Source organism: Ornithodoros turicata, unplaced genomic scaffold (genome assembly GCF_037126465.1).
Source record: "Ornithodoros turicata isolate Travis unplaced genomic scaffold, ASM3712646v1 ctg00000838.1, whole genome shotgun sequence".
NCBI classification, from domain to species: Eukaryota; Metazoa; Arthropoda; class Arachnida; order Ixodida; family Argasidae; genus Ornithodoros; species Ornithodoros turicata.
In genome coordinates, this window is record NW_026999403.1 from 116,424 (window position 1) to 135,806 (window position 19,383).

Genomic DNA, 19,383 nt, shown 5'->3' on the forward strand with positions numbered 1-19,383 from the left:
GATCATGTTGATGAGAATGATGTTATCCGTGTGTACCTCACCTGTGTATTTACTCGGTCTTTATGTACAGGAATAATAGTGCATTTAGTGAAGATCTGCGATTTGTGTGCATTTTGCCATAGTGTCTTAGTGGACATTAACAGTTGGGACGTGACGTGCTATTCCTCATGCATTGAAAAACTTTTCACGGTTGCCCGTACAAGGGGCTTGTCTGATATTAAACATTGTTCTTGATTATATTGATATTGATCACTTTTTTACTATTGTTGAAATGTTTGATGGTGTTTTCATCCAATGTATGTGTGTGTGTTGACTGTCAGTTATTTCTCATTCCTTCGAACATGTATTATTATTACTATTTTATTTTTTTTTTTCATGGCAGTGTTGATCGATGCTAGTATGTTTCTAGTAAAATTCTCCTGCCACTTTCTCGGCAGGCTGTACCTTGAGGTTTCTAAATGTTATCCATGTCCGACATGTGGCTTGCCTAAATGTGAACGTAACTGTCTCCGTCCTCGTCTGTCAACCCGAAGAGGTCCAAAGTCACTGTCCGTCGTCTGTCATGCTCTGCAGTTCAGCTGAATGTGGGGATGACTTGCGATTTCTCTTGTTGTTCCAGAAACGATCTTCGGCGTGTGTTTCACAAACTCAAGTCAACCCCGTCTGCAACTTCTTCTCGGAGTTGCGTGTCGTGGAGGCTCGCGGAAGAAGGAAACTCGGGTTGTTTTGCGTTGCGTTGATGCTTAGCTTATACCATCGAGCGCTGTTAGAAGCTGGTTTTGTTAAGTCATGAGGTGTGCTGCCTCACTGGTGGCAATCCCAAGATAGCCAAGTCATTATTGTGTCTCGAGGTCCAGCGCCGTTGTACAACCTGGTGAAAGTTATGTTGTGCTTGATCCGTTATGTAAGTCAAGGGTCAGTCTCACCTAATGTGTGAATAGGAACCTTGTAAAAACCTTGCAAACAAAAACTATGTCATCAGCTGCGTATGCCTTGATACCGTTACAACACCGTTACGTTAAGTTTTTAATTTTGAGAATTTTTTCCGAGTTGAAATAATGTTTCTGTGCCGGAATCGAGGAGCACACCATGTATTTGTGGATGCCATGTTTCGCAAAAAGCTCTCTAGTGCTAGAGCGACACCTGGAAAATAAGTGCACAAATGGTTACCTGTAAAAGAGCAGTTTTCCATTAAGATATTGCAAGACATTGTGTGAGGAAGTCAGGGAGTTCCTCGTTGGTTTCTTTTTCAGCATATCTGTTGATAACAACAAAGACAGGAGACAATGGCTATCTGCAGGGGGAACGTTCAGAAAATGTGAAGGGCTGTGCACTTTCTTTTGCCATTGTAGCAATGTGTGTGTGTGAGGTCAGATTACAGCCCAGCAGCTGCATTTCAATGACCATACATTGATTTTCTCACTTGTTTCTGGTGAGAACTTTTCTCAGGCTGTGTGTAAACCCGATTTCCACTTTGTGATTCCGGCAAAAAAAAGAGAAGAAACAAAAAATGAGGCTTCTTTAACTCTGCACATTTCAGAGATCAATACAGAGAACTGAATTTTTCTCCGATTAAAATTCCATAAGATTGCCAATACTGTGCAGCAAAAGTTTCCCGGTTGCCAGTATAGTTGGCCCTATTTTTTAGAGAAACATTGTTTTTAATAGGATTTTTTGAACACGTTAGTTGAGACAGCCTGTTACTATGAAATGAGAGAAATGTGATTTTTATTTTTCTGCCAACTTGGCGTTTTTTGTGTCAACTTTGGCAGCACATGTTTATACCGCTGTGCTTGCAATCAGCAAGCCTTGTTTCATTCTCACTCCCGTTGTCTACTTTATGCTGTTTATTGTTTCACGTCTTTTTCGAGAGACGCATGTTTCGATACAACACGTTTTTCTTTGCCTGCTTGGTAAACCATGCCGTTTCCATTTTTTTCAGAAGCGACAACATTCATAAGAATCCTTCCAAGGAGTCGGAAAGAGATGCTCTACTGCCGGTTCTGTTCCTACTCGTCCATTTTCGCGCACTCCGTGAAAACCCACGAGCGGATCCACACGGGCGAACGCCCCTTCAAATGCACCGTGTGTCATGCGGGCTTCACTCAGAAGCAACACCTGGTGGCGCATGTTCGCATGCACACCGGCGACAAAATGTTCCGTTGCAACCTCTGCCGTTGTGCCTACGCGGAGGAACACTACCTCGCTGCACACATGGAAACGCACTTGGGCGAACGCCCCTTCCCGTGCGAGCTGTGCCCGAAAAGGTTTCGGGACCGGTGGTCTCTGGACAGGCACCAGCGTACGCAGCACAAGGAGTAAGGGCGGGGTGGGGCTGTAGCTTATCCGTACCCCTTGCACTCCCCCAATGGTTCGGCAACATCCCCGCGGCTTTCTTTCTTGTCCCCCCTTTTCAGGGGGGCATTTGCTATTTCAGATGAAGTTCCAACTTTTTGCAACTCCCCCTTGTGGATTCTGGAGAGACCACTGGGTCGAGGTGTCTGAATAGAGTTGGTTTTAGTTTTTCATGTGCGGTTTGATTTTTGAAGCTCCTCTGGCGGAAATGGAATCAAGAATCAAGCGCTTCTGCTTCTATTTTGTGCATCCTTCCGTTCCAAGGATTTTCAGGGTTGACAACATTTTTGGAGTAGTTTTTATGCATATGTTTGTGCAAGTGGTATTAAAATGGCCCTCTAAAAGATGCTGCAGTGCCAAAGAACTAGTTTGAGGACCAAGTCTGTAAAATCGAGGAAGGTGGACAAATCGGTGCAGTGCCGGACAAAAGTTTACGGAGCGCGCTTCGGCACATTCATTCCTAAGAGTGGCTAGCTAACAGCAAATGGTACCGGATGGACTTGCAGACGGGTGTCCGTACAATCCCGTTCTCTGCTAGCATGTCGCTCTGAGGAAGGAATGTGTCGGAGCGTGTTCCGTAAACTTTTCTCCAGCACTGTGCATATGGATTATTACATCATGCACATACTATACTGCGTCCAAGAGTATTGAGGGGGAAGATTATTATTTTGCCACATGTCGTACTTGGTGAGACGAACGTTTCAACACAAGCACAAGTCATGCTCTGACCAGTAGAAGCGTTCTGGCATTGCCTCGTAGTCCCAGTGTTACAGGGTGTAAAAATAGTATCAGTAAAATTGGATTGATTAATGTAAGAGGTGCAAAAGCTATGGCTACTGCCATTGGTACTCATAAACATGCGTCTATTATCTGCTTTGCTGTAAAACTTGCAATGCAGGTTGATGCGAATAATCGTATCTCACATTTATTGGAGATAACTTTCCAATCAGCACAATATAATGGCTGAATATTGGCTGGAAACTGGCAATACTGGTCCAATATTCAACCAGTATTGCCAATATGCAGCCAACATCGGACCAAGATGTGCTGATTGGGTTGGGTTGGAGTGTCTTGGTCACTTTAGTGGAAGCATTCAGCCGGACTATGTGAGGCTTTGCTGGTGCGTTCGACCTTCAATGTTTCATTGATGTCGGCTACTGCTGCATTGTTGCCTTCAGTGTTGAATCTGAGAGTATGAGACTGGTTGTAACTGGTTGCTGTTTGAGAAGAACATTTTTGAGGAGCAGAGTGAAGTCCTGGAAGCAAAAAAAAAACACAAAAACTCTCACTTAAACACACACAAAACGAAACCTGGGTGTCACATATATATATTAATACCAGCCAAAGTAGGTAGTGGATAATATTAAACTGATTGTGACACTTCATCCCAAGTGATAGCTTTGCGCCATAAAATTCCAAATTGAACTCAAACTTCATCCCAGGTTATGCTGGATCAACCTAAAAATCTGTTGCTATAGAAGTTGTAATTTTTGCAATGACCTCATTTTTGTGAATGTTGCTGGAGTGCCTTTGTTTTCTTTCTTCTTTTTTTATAGCAAATTTAAAGGCCTACGAAATAGTCTCAACAGTGATAGTCTTGCCAACTGTGAGGCACAGGAAAACATTGTTCATTTATAAATACTTAGGTTTGTAGTACAGTGTGTGCATGATGCAGTGAGTGATATAGTATGTATCGAGGTGTCGCGTGCCTTCTAATGCATGCAATCGTAACATATTCTAACAGTCGCAACATTCAGGGAAATCTGAGTGGTTGTATCCTACCGGTAGATTACGAGGTAGTGCAGAATGACGACGCGCAAAAATGTACCAATTTAAATTTGTCTTCTTCATTGGGTACTTTCTGGGAATGTGCTTCCTGGACCTTTTGGACCTTTCTTGGCCTTCAATGGTACAAAATTTGTGAACAGGTCTTGCGTTACGGGCTCCTTGATGATTTTTGTGGGACTTCCGATGTTATTTAGGTGTTTGTCATACCGGATAGCGTGATACAGTCAAACTCCTTTATAGCGAACACCTTTTTTAACGAAAATACCACTACAGCAAATTTTTTTTGCGGTCCCGCTGGAGCCTATAGGTCCAATATTGGACATCCTTTTTAACCAGGGTGTCTACCAACCTGGAAAACCTGGAAAACAGGGAATAGTCAGGGAATTTTGATGTGACTGGAAAAGTCAGGGAATTGTCAGGGAATTTGGCTAAACAGCAGCTGAAGTCAGGGAAAATCACAGACAAGTGCCGTGATGATGCGCGGCGAATCGCGATTGCCGACCGGTGGTTGAGAGGCGATGCCGCAGCAAGGTTACTGCGAGTAGCAGTTCGCCAGTATGACAAGCTCTGACGCAGAAAAGTAGGGTAGCCTCACTAATACTTAATAAATGGTCTGTTTTAAATTGGATCTGGTATCAAAACGTATGAGCAGGCACCAAGTTCCCTCTTGTTTTTGTCGGGGAATTCGCTCGAAATAGTCAGGGAAAACCTGGGAAAGTCAGGGAATTTGAAGGCTGCAGTTTGGTAGACACCCTGTTAACGGAAATACCTTTACTGCGAATTTTTTTTGCTGTCCCCCGAGTTTCGTTGTAAAGGAGTTTGACTGTAATCTATTTGTACGCTTGCGGACATCCAGAGGAACGAGCACATCATATAACACTTTCGTTACATTAGGGGTCTCAAGTTAATGTGACTGATAATTTAACATTGGTGCTAAAGACAAAGGGTCTACTACATGTCTTCAAAGTTTATTTGTTGTTGGTTATTATCCGATTTTGCTTTCTCAGTGTTGTTGCACATCTGGATTTTGCGTCACGTTTGTGTGTTACGTGCTATGCTGTTGCAAATGAGTAGGGGGCATTCGCTAGCACAATTTCTGATAATTTCTCAATCAATCAATTCAATCAATCAATCAATTTACTTACTCCCAAGAGTCCCTCGGGAGGGCGCATAAGTTGTTTCTGCATAAGTTTTTTTTTAAGTTAATTTCTGCATAAGTTGTGGGTCAGAGATTTTAATTCTTAGCTGTTGAGTGGATTAAAATGGGCATTCGGCCTGTTTAATAAAAAATTATGTCCAGCATTATGTTGCCCTTTTTTTTTTTTCTGCTGAGGCTTTTTAGTAGACTTTAAAGATACTTTGAGATGTTGATGTTGTTTCTTGCATTTTGGTTTTACTTAGATGTGCAATACTTTCCTGCTTTTTTAGTCATCGAACATTTTCTCTACAAGAGCAAAGGCTTGTTTATAAGTGTGGATTTGAGAAGTTATTTACAGAACAGTACTGCATATTACATTGCTCTGCCTAATTGTGTGGCTGTTTAAGGTGTTACACTTCAGTACACAGTAGTTGTTTATGGGTACAAGATTAATGTTATCATTACATGGGGAAGACATGATTGTTTTGAAGTAATGTTAGACTTTATGAAAGCAGTCTGAAGATAATTGTTATGGTGTTCTCAGATTTGTTATACAATAATCTAAGTGTTTTCTTTTGTATGGCAGCTGCACGTAATAAATATTTCTTAGCTTTACCGTCACTGTGTTGATTGAACGTGAAACTTTGTGAACATTAATCTGCAGATATTGCAATTCTATGCTAAATTTGAGCCGGTTGTTTCGACAAAAGTGATGTTCTGATTTGCTCGGTGCAAAATATAATGCCAGAGTGGAAATTTGCTGTTGAAAAATTGTAAGCATTCTGTACTTCAGTCGTATCACAACTTTTGCAGCATGACGGGCATTATGTTTTCATGTCTTTTGTTGTTCTGTGTCTGTAGCTGTGGTGTACAGAAGTCTTTGCTGATACTACATCCAAGAGTGTCTGTAGCATTTGACACAACTGTGCTAGTACAGCTCCCGTCAACCTTAATAATAACGCTCGAAAAAATGCAGTCTCATTTCCGAGCGCGATAGCAGCCAGCCTGGGGGCACTGGGGTAATATTAAGTGAACAAAATTTCTGCCTTAAACTAACACAATAATTTTGTTCTATCAACATTTCCTTATGGCCCCAAAGGTTGCTGTAATCGCGCTCGGAAACGAGACAAATTTTTTTCGAGTGTTATTATTGAGGTTGACGAGAGCTGTACAATCTGTGCTTCAAACATCACAACCATTTCTTCACAGATACGGCGAGCTTTGAGGGCAAGATGAAAAACGCTGCTCGCTACCTTAGAATGTGTGGAATACCATAACCGCCATTCAACACGTTATTTGTGTAAATACATGGCGTGAGAACCACACACCATGATCGCATCTAGGATATGCTTTCAGTATCGCTACAAAACGCACTTGACTGCTTTGTATTTGTGCATGTCGCGTTCTGTCCTTGTCTGTCTCACGTCAGCTTGCAACACGCTTCCACTTTTCAGAGCCGTCTGTCGACACAAAAAACTCGTCCGTGCCGAGGAAGTTCTATCGCTGCAAATACTGCCTCTTCAGGACCTCCAACATCAGCAGCTTCAACATACACAGGGACACTCACGGAGGCAACGACGAACGTCTGCCGGTTCCCGTCTCGTCGATCAAGCAGGAGCCGGAGTCCTACAGCTGCCACCTGTGCGCGGCCGCGTTTCAGACGCAGGACGTCCTGCAGGTCCACCTGCAGAAGCACATCACTTCCTCCCACCTCTACCACTGCAGCGTGTGCGACGCCGTGTTCGGTAACGTCGAGATGAGGGACGAACACATGGTGGTGCACACGAAGGAGAAAGTGTACAAGTGCACCGTGTGTTCGCGGCATTTCTTCAAGAGGTACCTGCTCTCGATTCACATGCGGACGCACACGGGGGAGAAGCCGTACCCGTGTAAGATCTGTTCGAAGCAGTTCAGTATAGGATCCAACCGTGACAGGCACGTGCGCCTGGTGCACGGGCCGGGCTCGAAGTCGCGTAGGCTCGTGTGAGGGCGTCGATGCGCGTAACCTTCTGAAAGAGCGTCGAGGCGCACGCGCTGGTCGTGTTGGCACGTGGCGATTCTGCGAATGCGGTTTTCCGTGTCGTTTGTCATGAAATTATTGTAATTTCACGCGTGTTAGCCGCGGCGATTTTTTATTTATTTTTTCTCACAGGCGCTCTGCAGCTTACCCACTGGTGCGGCTTATCTGATGACTACCGTAATTTCACACGTATTACCCGCGGCTTATGCGCGATCCTTTTTTTGTCACGGGCACTCTGCGGCGTATCACCGGTGCGGCTTATCTGATGACTATTTTTCCCTGGTGTTTTCCCCATATGCAGGTTTTAACGAATGGGCCGACAGTGTCTCTGGAACAGCACTGCCCTGTTGATGCACAAACAGTGCGTAACAGGGAAGGGTCCACATTCGATTAGATTGGTCTTCCTGGTGCATTCCCCCCAAGCAGCTTTAACGAAAGTCGTGACAGTGATTCATGTCTTCTGGAAGACCACTGACCCCTTCGATCCATGATAAAACACACAACAAGAGCACAATCCGACCATGGTAGAACACTACAACTGACTTTCTTTGTTGTACACCATGCCGACCCCGGAGTATGGACCACAGGGTTTATGGACTTCTCTGCGGTCTCTCTTGTGGCACAAATCAGTTGCGTCGTACTGCCCATGGCTTATCTGCGAGTGCAGCTTATCTGCCAGAAAATTTTCAAAACGTTCCCAAAAATGGGTCCTGCAGCCTATCTGCGGTGCGGCTTATATGCGTGAAATTACGGTAGTATAATTCTCCAAAAGTGCATGGAGAATGAAGCGGCACTCTGCTATGGCACAAAATCTTACGCGATACCTTACATGACCTGTAGAGGATCAATTTAATACTCTGGAAGCTGATGTTAATTAGATCGTTGTTGCTTTTGGGTTTTACGGTACGCGAACGTTATGAGGCAAAAGTTTCGTAATTTTTTATATATTTTTAAGAGCTGTAAAGTCGGGAGGTAGCGGGAAGAAAACGGCGCTTTTCATGCTTCAGATGGACACAGGATGCCGAATGGTTGTGATGAGTATGCAGACCAGGTTGCATTTTGACAAAGTTTGTCATTTTATTTTTTCTTGGGGGTTGGGTTGCAAATCTGGAGGTTAAAATGTGTTACTGGGTAATGCCAACTCTCCCAATGGTCTATGTTTATTCTTTAATGCGAATTAGCTTGTTGGGATGCACCTTGTTCTGCACTTCTTGAAGTGACATTTTGGACTAAATGTTGCGTCTTCAGAATTCTACCAAATTTATGCTACTACTATATTAAGACTTATTTGTATGCATTGTATACTTACACGATATTATTTTTAGAAAGGTTGGCATCTCCCTGAGGCGGTGGGGACAAAGACAAGGACAACAGGATGGGACCAACTGTCTCTGTCCTATGTTGTCCTAGCCCTCGTCCCCACTATTAGTCTCGAGGATGTGCTACCTTCCTCACGTATACACCAGGTTACATGCTTACAGCTCCCGTTACACAGTACAGGGGTCGTCCAAGGTTGACCGAGACTTTTGTGTCTTTAACTGCAATGGAAAATTTGGGAAGCACCAAATTGTACCACCTGTGCCATAAAGCACCAGAACACCAAACCAAACTACACCAGTTTTTCAAAGTATTCACCATGCACGTCTAGTCACCACTGCCTTCAATGTGGTGACTCTTTGATGCCTTTGGCATACAAAAAAAAATGAGCGGCTCTCGTAGCCATTGCAGGGACATCTCTCTAGAGGGTGTCATCTGCAAAGGTCGGCACTTGTGAGTTCTGCTCACTCATGCTCAACTCATTTGTCACATTGAGCATGCGTTAGCTCATGAATGTGAATTTTGCAAGGCATGCCACGTTGTACCCTGTAGCTTCTGCAGGCGCCTTCGCTCATGTTCTTCTTCTGCCATTGTAACTGTTCAGAATATCGAGCGTGACTTAGCTAGCTATCATGATGATTAGGATGATAGCGGGGAGGGTCCCACTCAGTGGTAATTGTCCGGCTGTTCTACATAATGCCTGCGGTAATCCGGATACTTTTGTCCCCCGCACTACAGTTCTCAGTTTGCTCACTCATGCTCACTCATGCTCAGCTCATTCACCACATTGAGCATGAGTGACTTTTGCCAAGGTACGGTACGGTAACCTGTGTGGAATGTCTTTCCTCCAAGGTTCTCTTTGAGGGGCCCAAACCATTGGTAATGGGTTGGGGCTACATCTGGGCTGTCACGGGCGAAACCTCCCAGCTCATTTTGGCCAGAGTTGCTGCAGCCAAATTAGCCGTGTGAGGTGGTTCCTTGTCATGAAGAAGAATGCCCTTCCAGACAACATCCCAGGCCTTTTCTCGTGAATTCTGTTTCGTACAGCAGCCTTTTGTTCCCCATACTGCGCCTGTAATCTAATCCTGTCTAATCTAAATCCTGTCTAATCCTGTAATCTAATCTAAAGCCTGTAATCTTTGCAAAATCTCGGCCGGTTTGACATACTCCTTCACAAGGAATTTGATTATGCAGCGCTGTTCCACAGCTGAAGACGTACTGCTTGCCGCCATGATAGCTGCCGATGCTACACGTGCCACTAACTAGAGAAGGACTGCACTTTGTCCTCAGAAAGTTTCACTCATTTACATTTACACCAATTTTTCTCGAGCAAATGTCTCGATCAAACTTGGGTGACCCTTGTTACTTTTATGTGCGACTCAGAAGTATCACAAGATTAGTTTTTTGTTGGAGACGTACAATGTGAAGAGGCATGCCTGCATGCGAAGGACATTGTTCCTCCAAAGCCACCTTCCGTCTCCTCACCAGCAACTTTGACTGTCCTTCGAAGTGCACTGGAGAGACACAGACAGGGAAAGTCCCTGAGTAATTGCTAGGTGTTGGCTGGTTGTGATTATGATAAAGTCAACTACTCTTGGAGAAACCGATCAAACCATCAAGGTATGAAGCTTTGCCAGTTTTTCAAAGAATTTGTGGGAAAATGTGGTGTTCATTGGTGGCATGTTTATTTTGTGAGGAGTAAATTGTGGATTAAGTGTGAGGAGTTTCGTACAGTGGCGACAAGAGCACAGCTTCTGATTTATTTCCCTCTCCCTGCATGACAGTTGCAGTGCTGCAGGTGGTGTGGTGTCATTGGTGGCATCCACTGTACCACGTGATGTCGTGACGTCATGCCACGGTAACATCATTTTGTTTCTGCTACACTGTCACTGTTAGCACTGCAAGACCACGCTGTAATACCGTTTTTAGTCCCGAGTGGCACGGTGACACATAGTACTGTGAAGGGGCAGCTTGCTAATCTGCCATTGGAATGTGTTGCAGGAATGGCGAGGAAACAAAATTTTAAGTAAAGAACAAAACAACCGGATTTTTTAAAAGTAATCTGCGAACTTTCGGGTTGTACGTATAATGGTATAGTCCACGCATTTTGTTCTGTGGAAGGATATTCCGAAGGTCCTAGGTAGAGGTATGCACAGGTGCGGTTATATTTTCGCAACATCTTGATTTGTAGAGTGGAAATCGAACGTTTTGAAATATGCGCGAATAAGATGCTGATACAACCGCCAGCTTCTCTCCAGCGCATGGATATGCGTATCACTGTCTTCTAGTGAGCATTATCGTCTCTGCCGCCATTTCGTAGATGTAGTCCCAGTCGAGAACACTTAAAGAGTATAAACGGCACGTTGGAGGGTGTTATCCGTTGCATTGCTGTGCAGTTACCTGCTGTTACTGGAAAACTGTGGATGACATAATATTCCTATACAATTTGTACTGGAAAGTAAAAATATTTGTCACATAACACTTTCTTCATGTACGTTTCTTTTCTTTCTTTCTTTTTTTCTTCTAAGAATGTAATTATCGCGGATATGCAGGTTTGCTCAATTTCCACGCAGATGCAGATGCAGTCGGTGTTAATCGCGCTAACCTCTACTCATAGGACTGATGGCGAATGCTAATGTGTGTCAAATTCTCTCACGGATCCCAGATACCCGGGTAGGGCTCAAGTACGAGTCACGCGATGACTGCAATACTAATACACTGTTGCTATACCAATTTTTATGTTTCTGATTTTGTCACTTTGAAGCACCCTTGAAGAGTGCCTCAACTTTTATGACATGTGTCTGAACCCAAATCAGATAACCTACTCCTGTTCTCACCTCCGTACTTCAGATGACAAAGAATGCCCCCGTTAGTGTTTTGTAGCAGAACCGTAAATTACGATGAACTATTAGTTATGATGGCAAATGGCCAGGCATTTAGCTTGAGGGAGGTCTCACTTTTTTTTTAGAAACATTCGGAATATAGCAAAGGCAAATTTTCAGTAGCCATTAACATAATCCAAAAGCTTTCTGGCAGATCCTTTAGCTGCAGTGCTGTACTAGCACACAGAACATCATGCCTGGCTCATGCATATTCGGTGGTTGAATTCTTAGAGACTTGTATTTTTTTGAGTTTATGATTTCTCAAAATTTGGGGGTGGAAAATTGGTTTTATTTTAAGAATTGTCAAACCAGGTGATATCATGTGAAAGAGCAGATTTTTAGGTGGGTCATCAAAAAAATGAGCAGTTCATTCATTATTGCTACTGAAAATCATGCCATCACAACACGCACCTCAGCCTGTGATGTCACATACTTAGGAGAACCAATAGGAATGATTGAAGCTCGCCCTCTCCGAGCTCAACTCCAAAATTTGTCCGAATGTTTCTGTCTCTGCAACTACAACACGCAGAAAAATTGTTTTTTCGCAATGCACTGGCCTGCAGAACATTGTGTGCATGACTCAATAGAATATGTACATTAAAACTCTACTTGGTCTGAAAGTTATAAGGTCAACACTGTATATGTCTGCGGGGCTTTTGCCATGATGTCTGAGCATTTTTATCAATTTTAAGTCTCATCGACAAGTTGAATTTTCCGAATTGAAGTCCCAAATTTGCGAATTCAATCTCTTTCTTTCTTTTTTTTGCCATAAACTGCAAGTGCATGTTGGACTTACCCGTTTCCATTACAAAATATGTTTCCTACTACAATGGTTAGTTTTTTTTTTTGGGGGGGGGGGGGGGGGGGGAAGGCAGCTACCGTCATTTTGAGGTACACAAATTGTTGGCCCATCTCATTTTTGCATAAAGTTTATGCAGGATGTAGCGGAAGGAAACAGGGACCCGCCTTTTCTGTTTCCTTCTGACAGTTGTTTCAGACAACTTTGCATTGTAACCATGCTGCTGTTACCTGGAGAAGCATGGAAAGGTGAATGGGGCAGGTTCAGGGCCTCATTACGTTGCTTCTTCTTGAGACCTTAGCGCAACCGAGAATTTACATGCCTCAAAACGACAATTTTCTCTTTTTTTAATGCTTTTTTTTTTTTTTTTCGATGTGTTATATTCTAGTTGGGAATGTATTTTGCAATGCGATTGGGGTAGACCTAACATGTGCTGTCCGCGTCTTTGCAAATGTCCGAGCACAAAATTCAGAAAACATAATTTATCGCGATTTAAAATTGATTGAAGTGCTCGGAAATCCCAGAGGCTAACGCCCAGCAAGCCCTTGGTGATCCTACACTTTTGAAGGTAGCTTCAACGTAAAAGGATAATGGCACGTTCCATGAGAATCGCTGTTTCCTACAAGACAAGAACATTGTCCGCGATCCTCCGTCTTGCAAAGTATGTAAATATTTGTACATAGTTTTTGCCCTGTATCTACTGTGCAAATAAGAAAATAAACACATTTTGAAGCATAACAGGCACCGGTCTAGCTTCAGACACAGCAACTGCCCAGACGTTACGAGAGGTAGCCGTCTGGCAACCCGTTTAGTTTTTAGCTCTTATCTGGTGTTATCTCCATTTTGCACGATATTTCATTACATTGCACATGGGGAAGCGTGCTTTAGTTGGGTATCTCCTGTATGGAGGTCCCAGATGCATCATGAACCTTTCCCACATCAAACATTATGTTGGCGTAACACACTGAAAGATACAACAGTTAGCAGTAGTTATAATTCTGTTGAGTTGAAGTCAGTACATGATATATAAAAAAAAATGACATGGCAACCGTTGCAGAACATGACGGCAATCTTGCAGAACGGGGCAGTTGGTATCCGTAGAGTTAAATTAATCCGTAAAAATCTGTACTATATCCATATAGTAATCCGTAGTTAAAAATGGTCTTATATAGAACATAGCCGATTACCATACAACGACGGATGAGAACCAATCAACACGCCTGCTGTGTGTTGTTCACTCTCATCTGTTGTTGTGGGCTACTTGGCTATGTTCTATATAAGACCATTTTTATTTAAACTGAAAGTTTCTCTGTGTAGCATATATGCCTTCAGAGATCAGCCTGATTGAACGAGTGAGATAAAATCGGAAGACTTCAGAATAAATTTCACACAAGTGTTGATGAGTTTCATCAAGATGCTAAGCTAGTTGCCACTTGCAAAGATGCAGGAGTAGTAGCTTCATTACATTCATAGAATGTTGCACATACACGCAAACTTATTTATTTGCTCCGGACAGCGTCGTATCAGTGGCATAAACACAAATTGTTCACGAATTGTGTTCGTGTAAACTCCGATGAATGGCAATATGTCGTCATAGGACGTCAGACACGACAGCTAACGAGTATGTTTTTTTCTGAAGACGCTGGTACAAGCTAATCGCAATTATTTTACTATTAATCGCAATTATTAACGTTCCCAGGAAGCTATTGTAGTAGTGTTCAGGCATGCATTCCCCCCCTCCAGTGTTGTTATAAACGTGTACTTTGTGTGAAACAAGCAGATTATGACATGTTACTGGTTGTGACATGCTTCTGCTATCTGTGCATATCCATGCATATTGCTGTGTGGCCTAAAGTATACACAAAAGTTTTGTGAACAGAAAAGTATTTTCAAGGACATAAACGTTAAAGACAGCAATTCTTTGACATAACTCTGCCAGCAGTATATTAATCTCGCGCAATATTGCAGGTGACTGTATGACCTTACGGATGTCCCTAGTTTTCTTGATCCCTGTCAGCCGAACCCAAGGTGTAATGGCTTTTCATGTCTTGTTGCTATAAGTACGGCACTCCTCTGAAACACAGTGTGAGTGCTGTGTTGCTGGACGAGGCATCTTCGAGGTGTTTCCACTATTGTCAATAGGGTGCATAAAATTAATTAATTAATATAACACGATATTATTGGTGGAAGTGCTCTTTAGTATCTTGAAGCGTGGTGTGAACGCCGTATTGCTTGACGAGGCGTTTTATTTTAGATGCTTCCATTATTGCCTTTAGTGTACTTAAAATAAATGAATAGTAAATATTGGCATTATTGGAGGTCATACTGCACTATATTACGGACGGCATATTTGGGAACGTAAGCATAGTTTTATCGTGATATAACCTTAAAGAGGAGTACACCTTTGTCATCAACCATTTTATGTTGTCCAAAAGGCTTCGTATCAATTGAGCTTCAAAGTGTACAGCTTGAATTGAATGTGTTATTGGGCACTTATGTTACAGTTCCAGTTGTCACAGTGATTAGCAAGACTCCTGGATGCACCTCTCACCAATGCATCTACTTACAAGTGAAGACTCTTTGCTAGAACATCGAATGGTGCACAGAGGTAACCCCTATTACTCAAAATGACTCTCGTGTGCTTATTTATGTGTTGTCTAACATCCTAAGAACATGTCAGGTGCTTTGAAGTGTGCTCACGATTAGTTCCATTTTGTACCGTGTGTAATCGCTGTTTGTTTAATGTCCTCGATATTATTTTGTCAAAATATCAGGCAGGGGATCTACTTGTTGTGTCATCCTGAGAGGGAGCATTGCTATACGGAGTCTCTGTACTTGGCAGGTTGTATCCGCTGAGGTAAATGAACAACGTGGGAGCAGAAATGGACTGCCGCCCTTGTAGACAGTTCAGTGGGGTTCCTCCACTTGGTGCAGCAACAATTTTCTCTTAGAGCAGCAGGGTTGCAACATTTTTCTCTCATTCATCAATCTGTCCACCATGCAAAGTATTTTTGCTGTGCAGTGTATTGTCGCTGTGCCATCAAATTGACGAAAACACTCTCGCTTGCCTTGGACAGCCTGATCTTGTCGCGTGACGTTGCCAACTCCACATCCCACAAGATATGATTGGCCACTGAAATTCATCTGCTTCAGACACGGTTCGTATGATCGGCCTTCCCAGGGGTATGGCTCACATCACAAAGTGCATAGTAGTAGTACATAATGATGAATAATAATATATCCTGATTGTGTATTCTGTTTCAAAAGATCAAATTTGTTTTTGTCAAAAAGTCTTTGTGGTCATGTTTTCCTTTTGTGCGTCCCCGTCAGTTCCTCATAACTTTCAGCATGAACTTGAATCCTGTTTCTTTCATTTTTTTAGAAAACTGAACAGACTTTGTTTGTGATAAGGACAGCGCATGAGTGCATCCACTGTCCCTTCACAACCAAAAATTCCATCAACCTGACAGCGCACAATGGAGACAGCAGAGTGGCTTTCCATTGGACTTGGTGTCTTTGAGTGTTCTCCGGAAAGACAGAAACTTGCGCAGAAGTTATTGATTGACTGTCGCCTTTATTCAGCTGCAGAAATTATGAAAGCACACAACATGACCAGCCGGAAGTATCATGAGTCCATGTTTATACCAGAAACAAAAACTACCGAGAAGGAAGACGACAATGTATCAGTGCTCCATGTGTCCCATCTTTATGAAGTGGCTTGGGAGGTGCATGCACATTCGCACAATCATGTCCAGTGATGGAAACTCATCTGAGCTCTTTGAAGAAGCAGATTATGAGAAGTAAAGAACACAGAGAACAACAAGAATCGAAGGAATGTGATATAGTGTCTGTTGCTTTTGTTGCCACATTTTATTTTTGTTTGTTTGTTTGTTTGTTTGTTGATTTCTTTGCTTAGAAGAAAAGAAAAGCTTGTGTGTAAACACATTCAGAATTTCTTCATTGCCAAATATTTTCCAGAACCTTTGTCTTTGAATGAGCTTGCTGTTCACAATATTTGAGTTTTGGTTCATGCATATTGACCCTTGTATTGACTTGTATTGACCATGTGTTTGTACATGAATTGGATCTTTGTGGTTTACAAAGTGTAAGTGCTGAAAGTCCTTTCCCTTGACGTCCCTCGTCCTATACATCCTAGGGACGTGCCAGGCTTGACGTCCCTTGAGACTAACCAAAGTAATGTAATATGCACGCACACACAAAAAAAGGCACATGTTTCTGGTGCTGGCACATACTGTCGTTCTTGTAATCTCTGCTAATCAGCATGTTCCTTTAATATATCTAGCACATGTTGCGGTATCAGCTGAGCAAAGATGTATTTATAATTGGTTCTTGCATTTCACGGACAACAACATGCGCTATCTCGTCTCTAGAAATTTTTGTAGGTTCAGTTTGTAGGCTCTGCCTATTGGGAATGTAGAAGGTACTATAGTGTGCCTCTCAGGCAAATGTTATTTGAACAGGAGTGGTGAATTTTGTCGTCTGCGTAGCAATCATTTCGGTAGGCATTCGTGTTTCCAGTTGTCTGTGTTGGTTTTTATGTTTACACATGACCATCAACATGTTGTTTGTTTCTCTGTTGTTGTTTTTGTTTGTTTTTTAACTGCTGCCCCTGGTGATCATTATTATTATTATTATTATTATTAGTCCCGCAATTTCAACCTGTGTGGGTGAACATGTTGGACACTGTTGTGTTATTTTGCTGATGCTAATTATACATGTTGCTTAGTTTTGCTAACCTGGTTTCCTCTCGTGTATTATCACTTATTTAACTGTGAGCATTACTGTCACTGGTTATTATTATTATTATTACCACTAATAATGAATTGTTGCTTCTTTGATGAGAGCTAAGGCTTGCATTTTTTACGCTGGTACCCATGTAGCGTATACTCTTTAAAATGTTTCACGGAATGATATCTCGTGAAGAGTTCTCCGCATCACAGTTGCTCACTACTTTATTCTGTTGTATTTGCTGTTTCGTTGAATTGCACATAGCTTTGGTGGCATTGTATTGCGTGCTCACGTGTTATTGTAAAGGAGATTGTAGGACGTTTTGTCATTGGCACAGACCCCACGATTCTCACTAACATCCCTCAAAGTTGGCTATCTGTGTGTGTATAAGGACACTATATATATTGTAAAATGCTGTAAATATTGTTGCTCTGTTAACATGTAGTACTTGAATAAAGTGTTTTCCAGTTTCAGAGAAACCCATGGTGCTGGAGGATGATACTTTCTTCAGGTGCAGTCATTGCCCATACATGGGCACAAATGAGAACACTGTACGAAGACATGAAATGAAGCACACTGGTAAGGCCTTTTCTTTTTCCTTTTTTTTCTCTTTTTTTTTCTTTTTTTTTTTTTCTTTAGTGTTGAAAGCTAGATTGCGCCGTAACGTTTGGGTTCCTCGGGCAGCTGATCCGTTAGCTAATGCCATTTCTGCCAATCTTTACTAAATTCCGCTACGGTTTCAGCTGGAAGATTGTCTTGTGCTAGCTGCATTCTGCCCCCATGCTTAAACGGTTGCGCTGAACGTTTGGGTCACCACTATGAAGAGAGTAGTGAATCGACAACCTTCATTTCGAGTGAAGAAATACAATGGCATTCAACGTATCCAAACTAGCAGGCCAGATATTTGGCCTTGTGCTTCCTGAAAGGAGTAGTTAATTATATCACAGCATCTTCAGTGAAACTCAAACCTCGCACCTGATCACAAAGGTCTCCCTGCGCATAAAACAGTATTCTCCAAATTGCACCTTTGGAACTCCAGCTCTTCACCAGGGCGTCAGTTTGGCACAACTGATGGTTTTCTTTGTGTGCGGTGAACGTTAACAGATTGTTTGCAGAGAGTTAGGTGTCGTGTTTGGTACAGAGGTTTGGTTCAGCTCTCATCTACAGTGTTCATCTTTATGATGAACTCTGTTTGTTTGTTCTCAAACCTTTTTTACTTCTCTACATTCCACTTCTTGTATATTAAATAGGTCCTTTCTTTCTCTTTTGATATACCAAGTTGCACAAAATACCACCAACATGCCGCACGCCTGCAAAGTGCGAGAGAAAGAAAATCTTAATATATCCGAAACCTTTTCCAGGGGTGACTGATCAGGCTTCTTTCTTTGCTTTCAGATACAACTGTCCACATAGAAGGCTTGCTGGCCTCGACACAAGCAGCAAAACATGGTTCCCCCAAGTCGTCCGTCCCGAACAGGCCGAGCGCAGAAGCCCCACGACCCGGAGGCGTCGAAGCCTTCCGCTGCTTCCACTGTCGCACCACGTTCTCTGGCGAGGGCGAAATCGAGGCCCACTCTCAGCAGTGCACCGGCAGCGCCCCCTTCAGCTGCCACCTCTGTCCGACCACGTTTTCCCTCCTGCCCAACCTCAGGAGCCACATCGTCGGCCACACCTCGGATGCGGTCGGCGAAGACCAGGGCGTCCAGGCGCTCCAGAAGTCGGCGGCGGCAACGGCGGCGGCGGCAAAGTCGGCACCCCTGTTCAAGTGTGCCGAGTGCCCCAGATATTTTTCGAAAAAAAACGCTGGTCATTCACATGAGGACGCACACGGGCGAGAAGCCGTACCCGTGCGGCATCTGTCCCAAACGGTTCAGCGTCGGCTACAATCGGGACAGGCACATCCGCCTCGTGCACAGCCCCTCCGCCAGGAGCCGCCGCCGAGCGGCGCGCTTCGCGTGCGGCCTCTGCGCGGCAAAGCTGCACTCGCACTACGAGTTGATGGAGCACATAAAGGAAAAGCACAGGGTCAAGACCGAGCCACGTGACTGCGGAGAACGGGATGCGAGCTGATTTCGGGAGCGAGCCCTAGGCCCCCCGTGGCTTCCGGTTTCTTCGGAGCGGCGGGACGTTCTCTGTCGTCCCTCCGTTTTTCTCTGGTCTGGAAGGAGCGTACAATGTTTGCGGAGGTGGATTTCACAGTGAGAGTGGAGGGTGCAGATAAGTTGCTAACAAGTTATGATGATTGTGTGGTGGGTGGTGGTGTTGGTTTCTTGTCCTCCATAGTCATGGCATGTCCTCCAGTCCTCCATGGCATTAATTTATTTATTTATACCAT

General features: G+C 43.4%; 2 protein-coding genes across 2 annotated transcripts; both read left to right on the top strand.

Annotated features, from left to right (window-relative positions):
- The first annotated feature begins 1,920 nt into the window (after positions 1-1,920).
- On the top strand, positions 1,921-7,268 carry LOC135375172 (zinc finger protein 454-like). Its single transcript, XM_064607892.1, has 2 exons — positions 1,921-2,302; positions 6,736-7,268. The coding sequence occupies exons 1-2, from the start codon at positions 1,921-1,923 to the stop codon at positions 7,266-7,268; spliced, it is 915 nt and encodes a 304-aa protein (XP_064463962.1).
- A 10,262-nt stretch (positions 7,269-17,530) lies between these two features.
- On the top strand, positions 17,531-19,093 carry LOC135375173 (oocyte zinc finger protein XlCOF26-like). Its single transcript, XM_064607893.1, has 2 exons — positions 17,531-17,627; positions 18,444-19,093. Exons 1-2 carry the CDS (start codon positions 17,531-17,533, stop codon positions 19,091-19,093), a joined length of 747 nt encoding a protein of 248 aa, XP_064463963.1.
- The last annotated feature ends 290 nt before the right edge of the window (positions 19,094-19,383 follow it).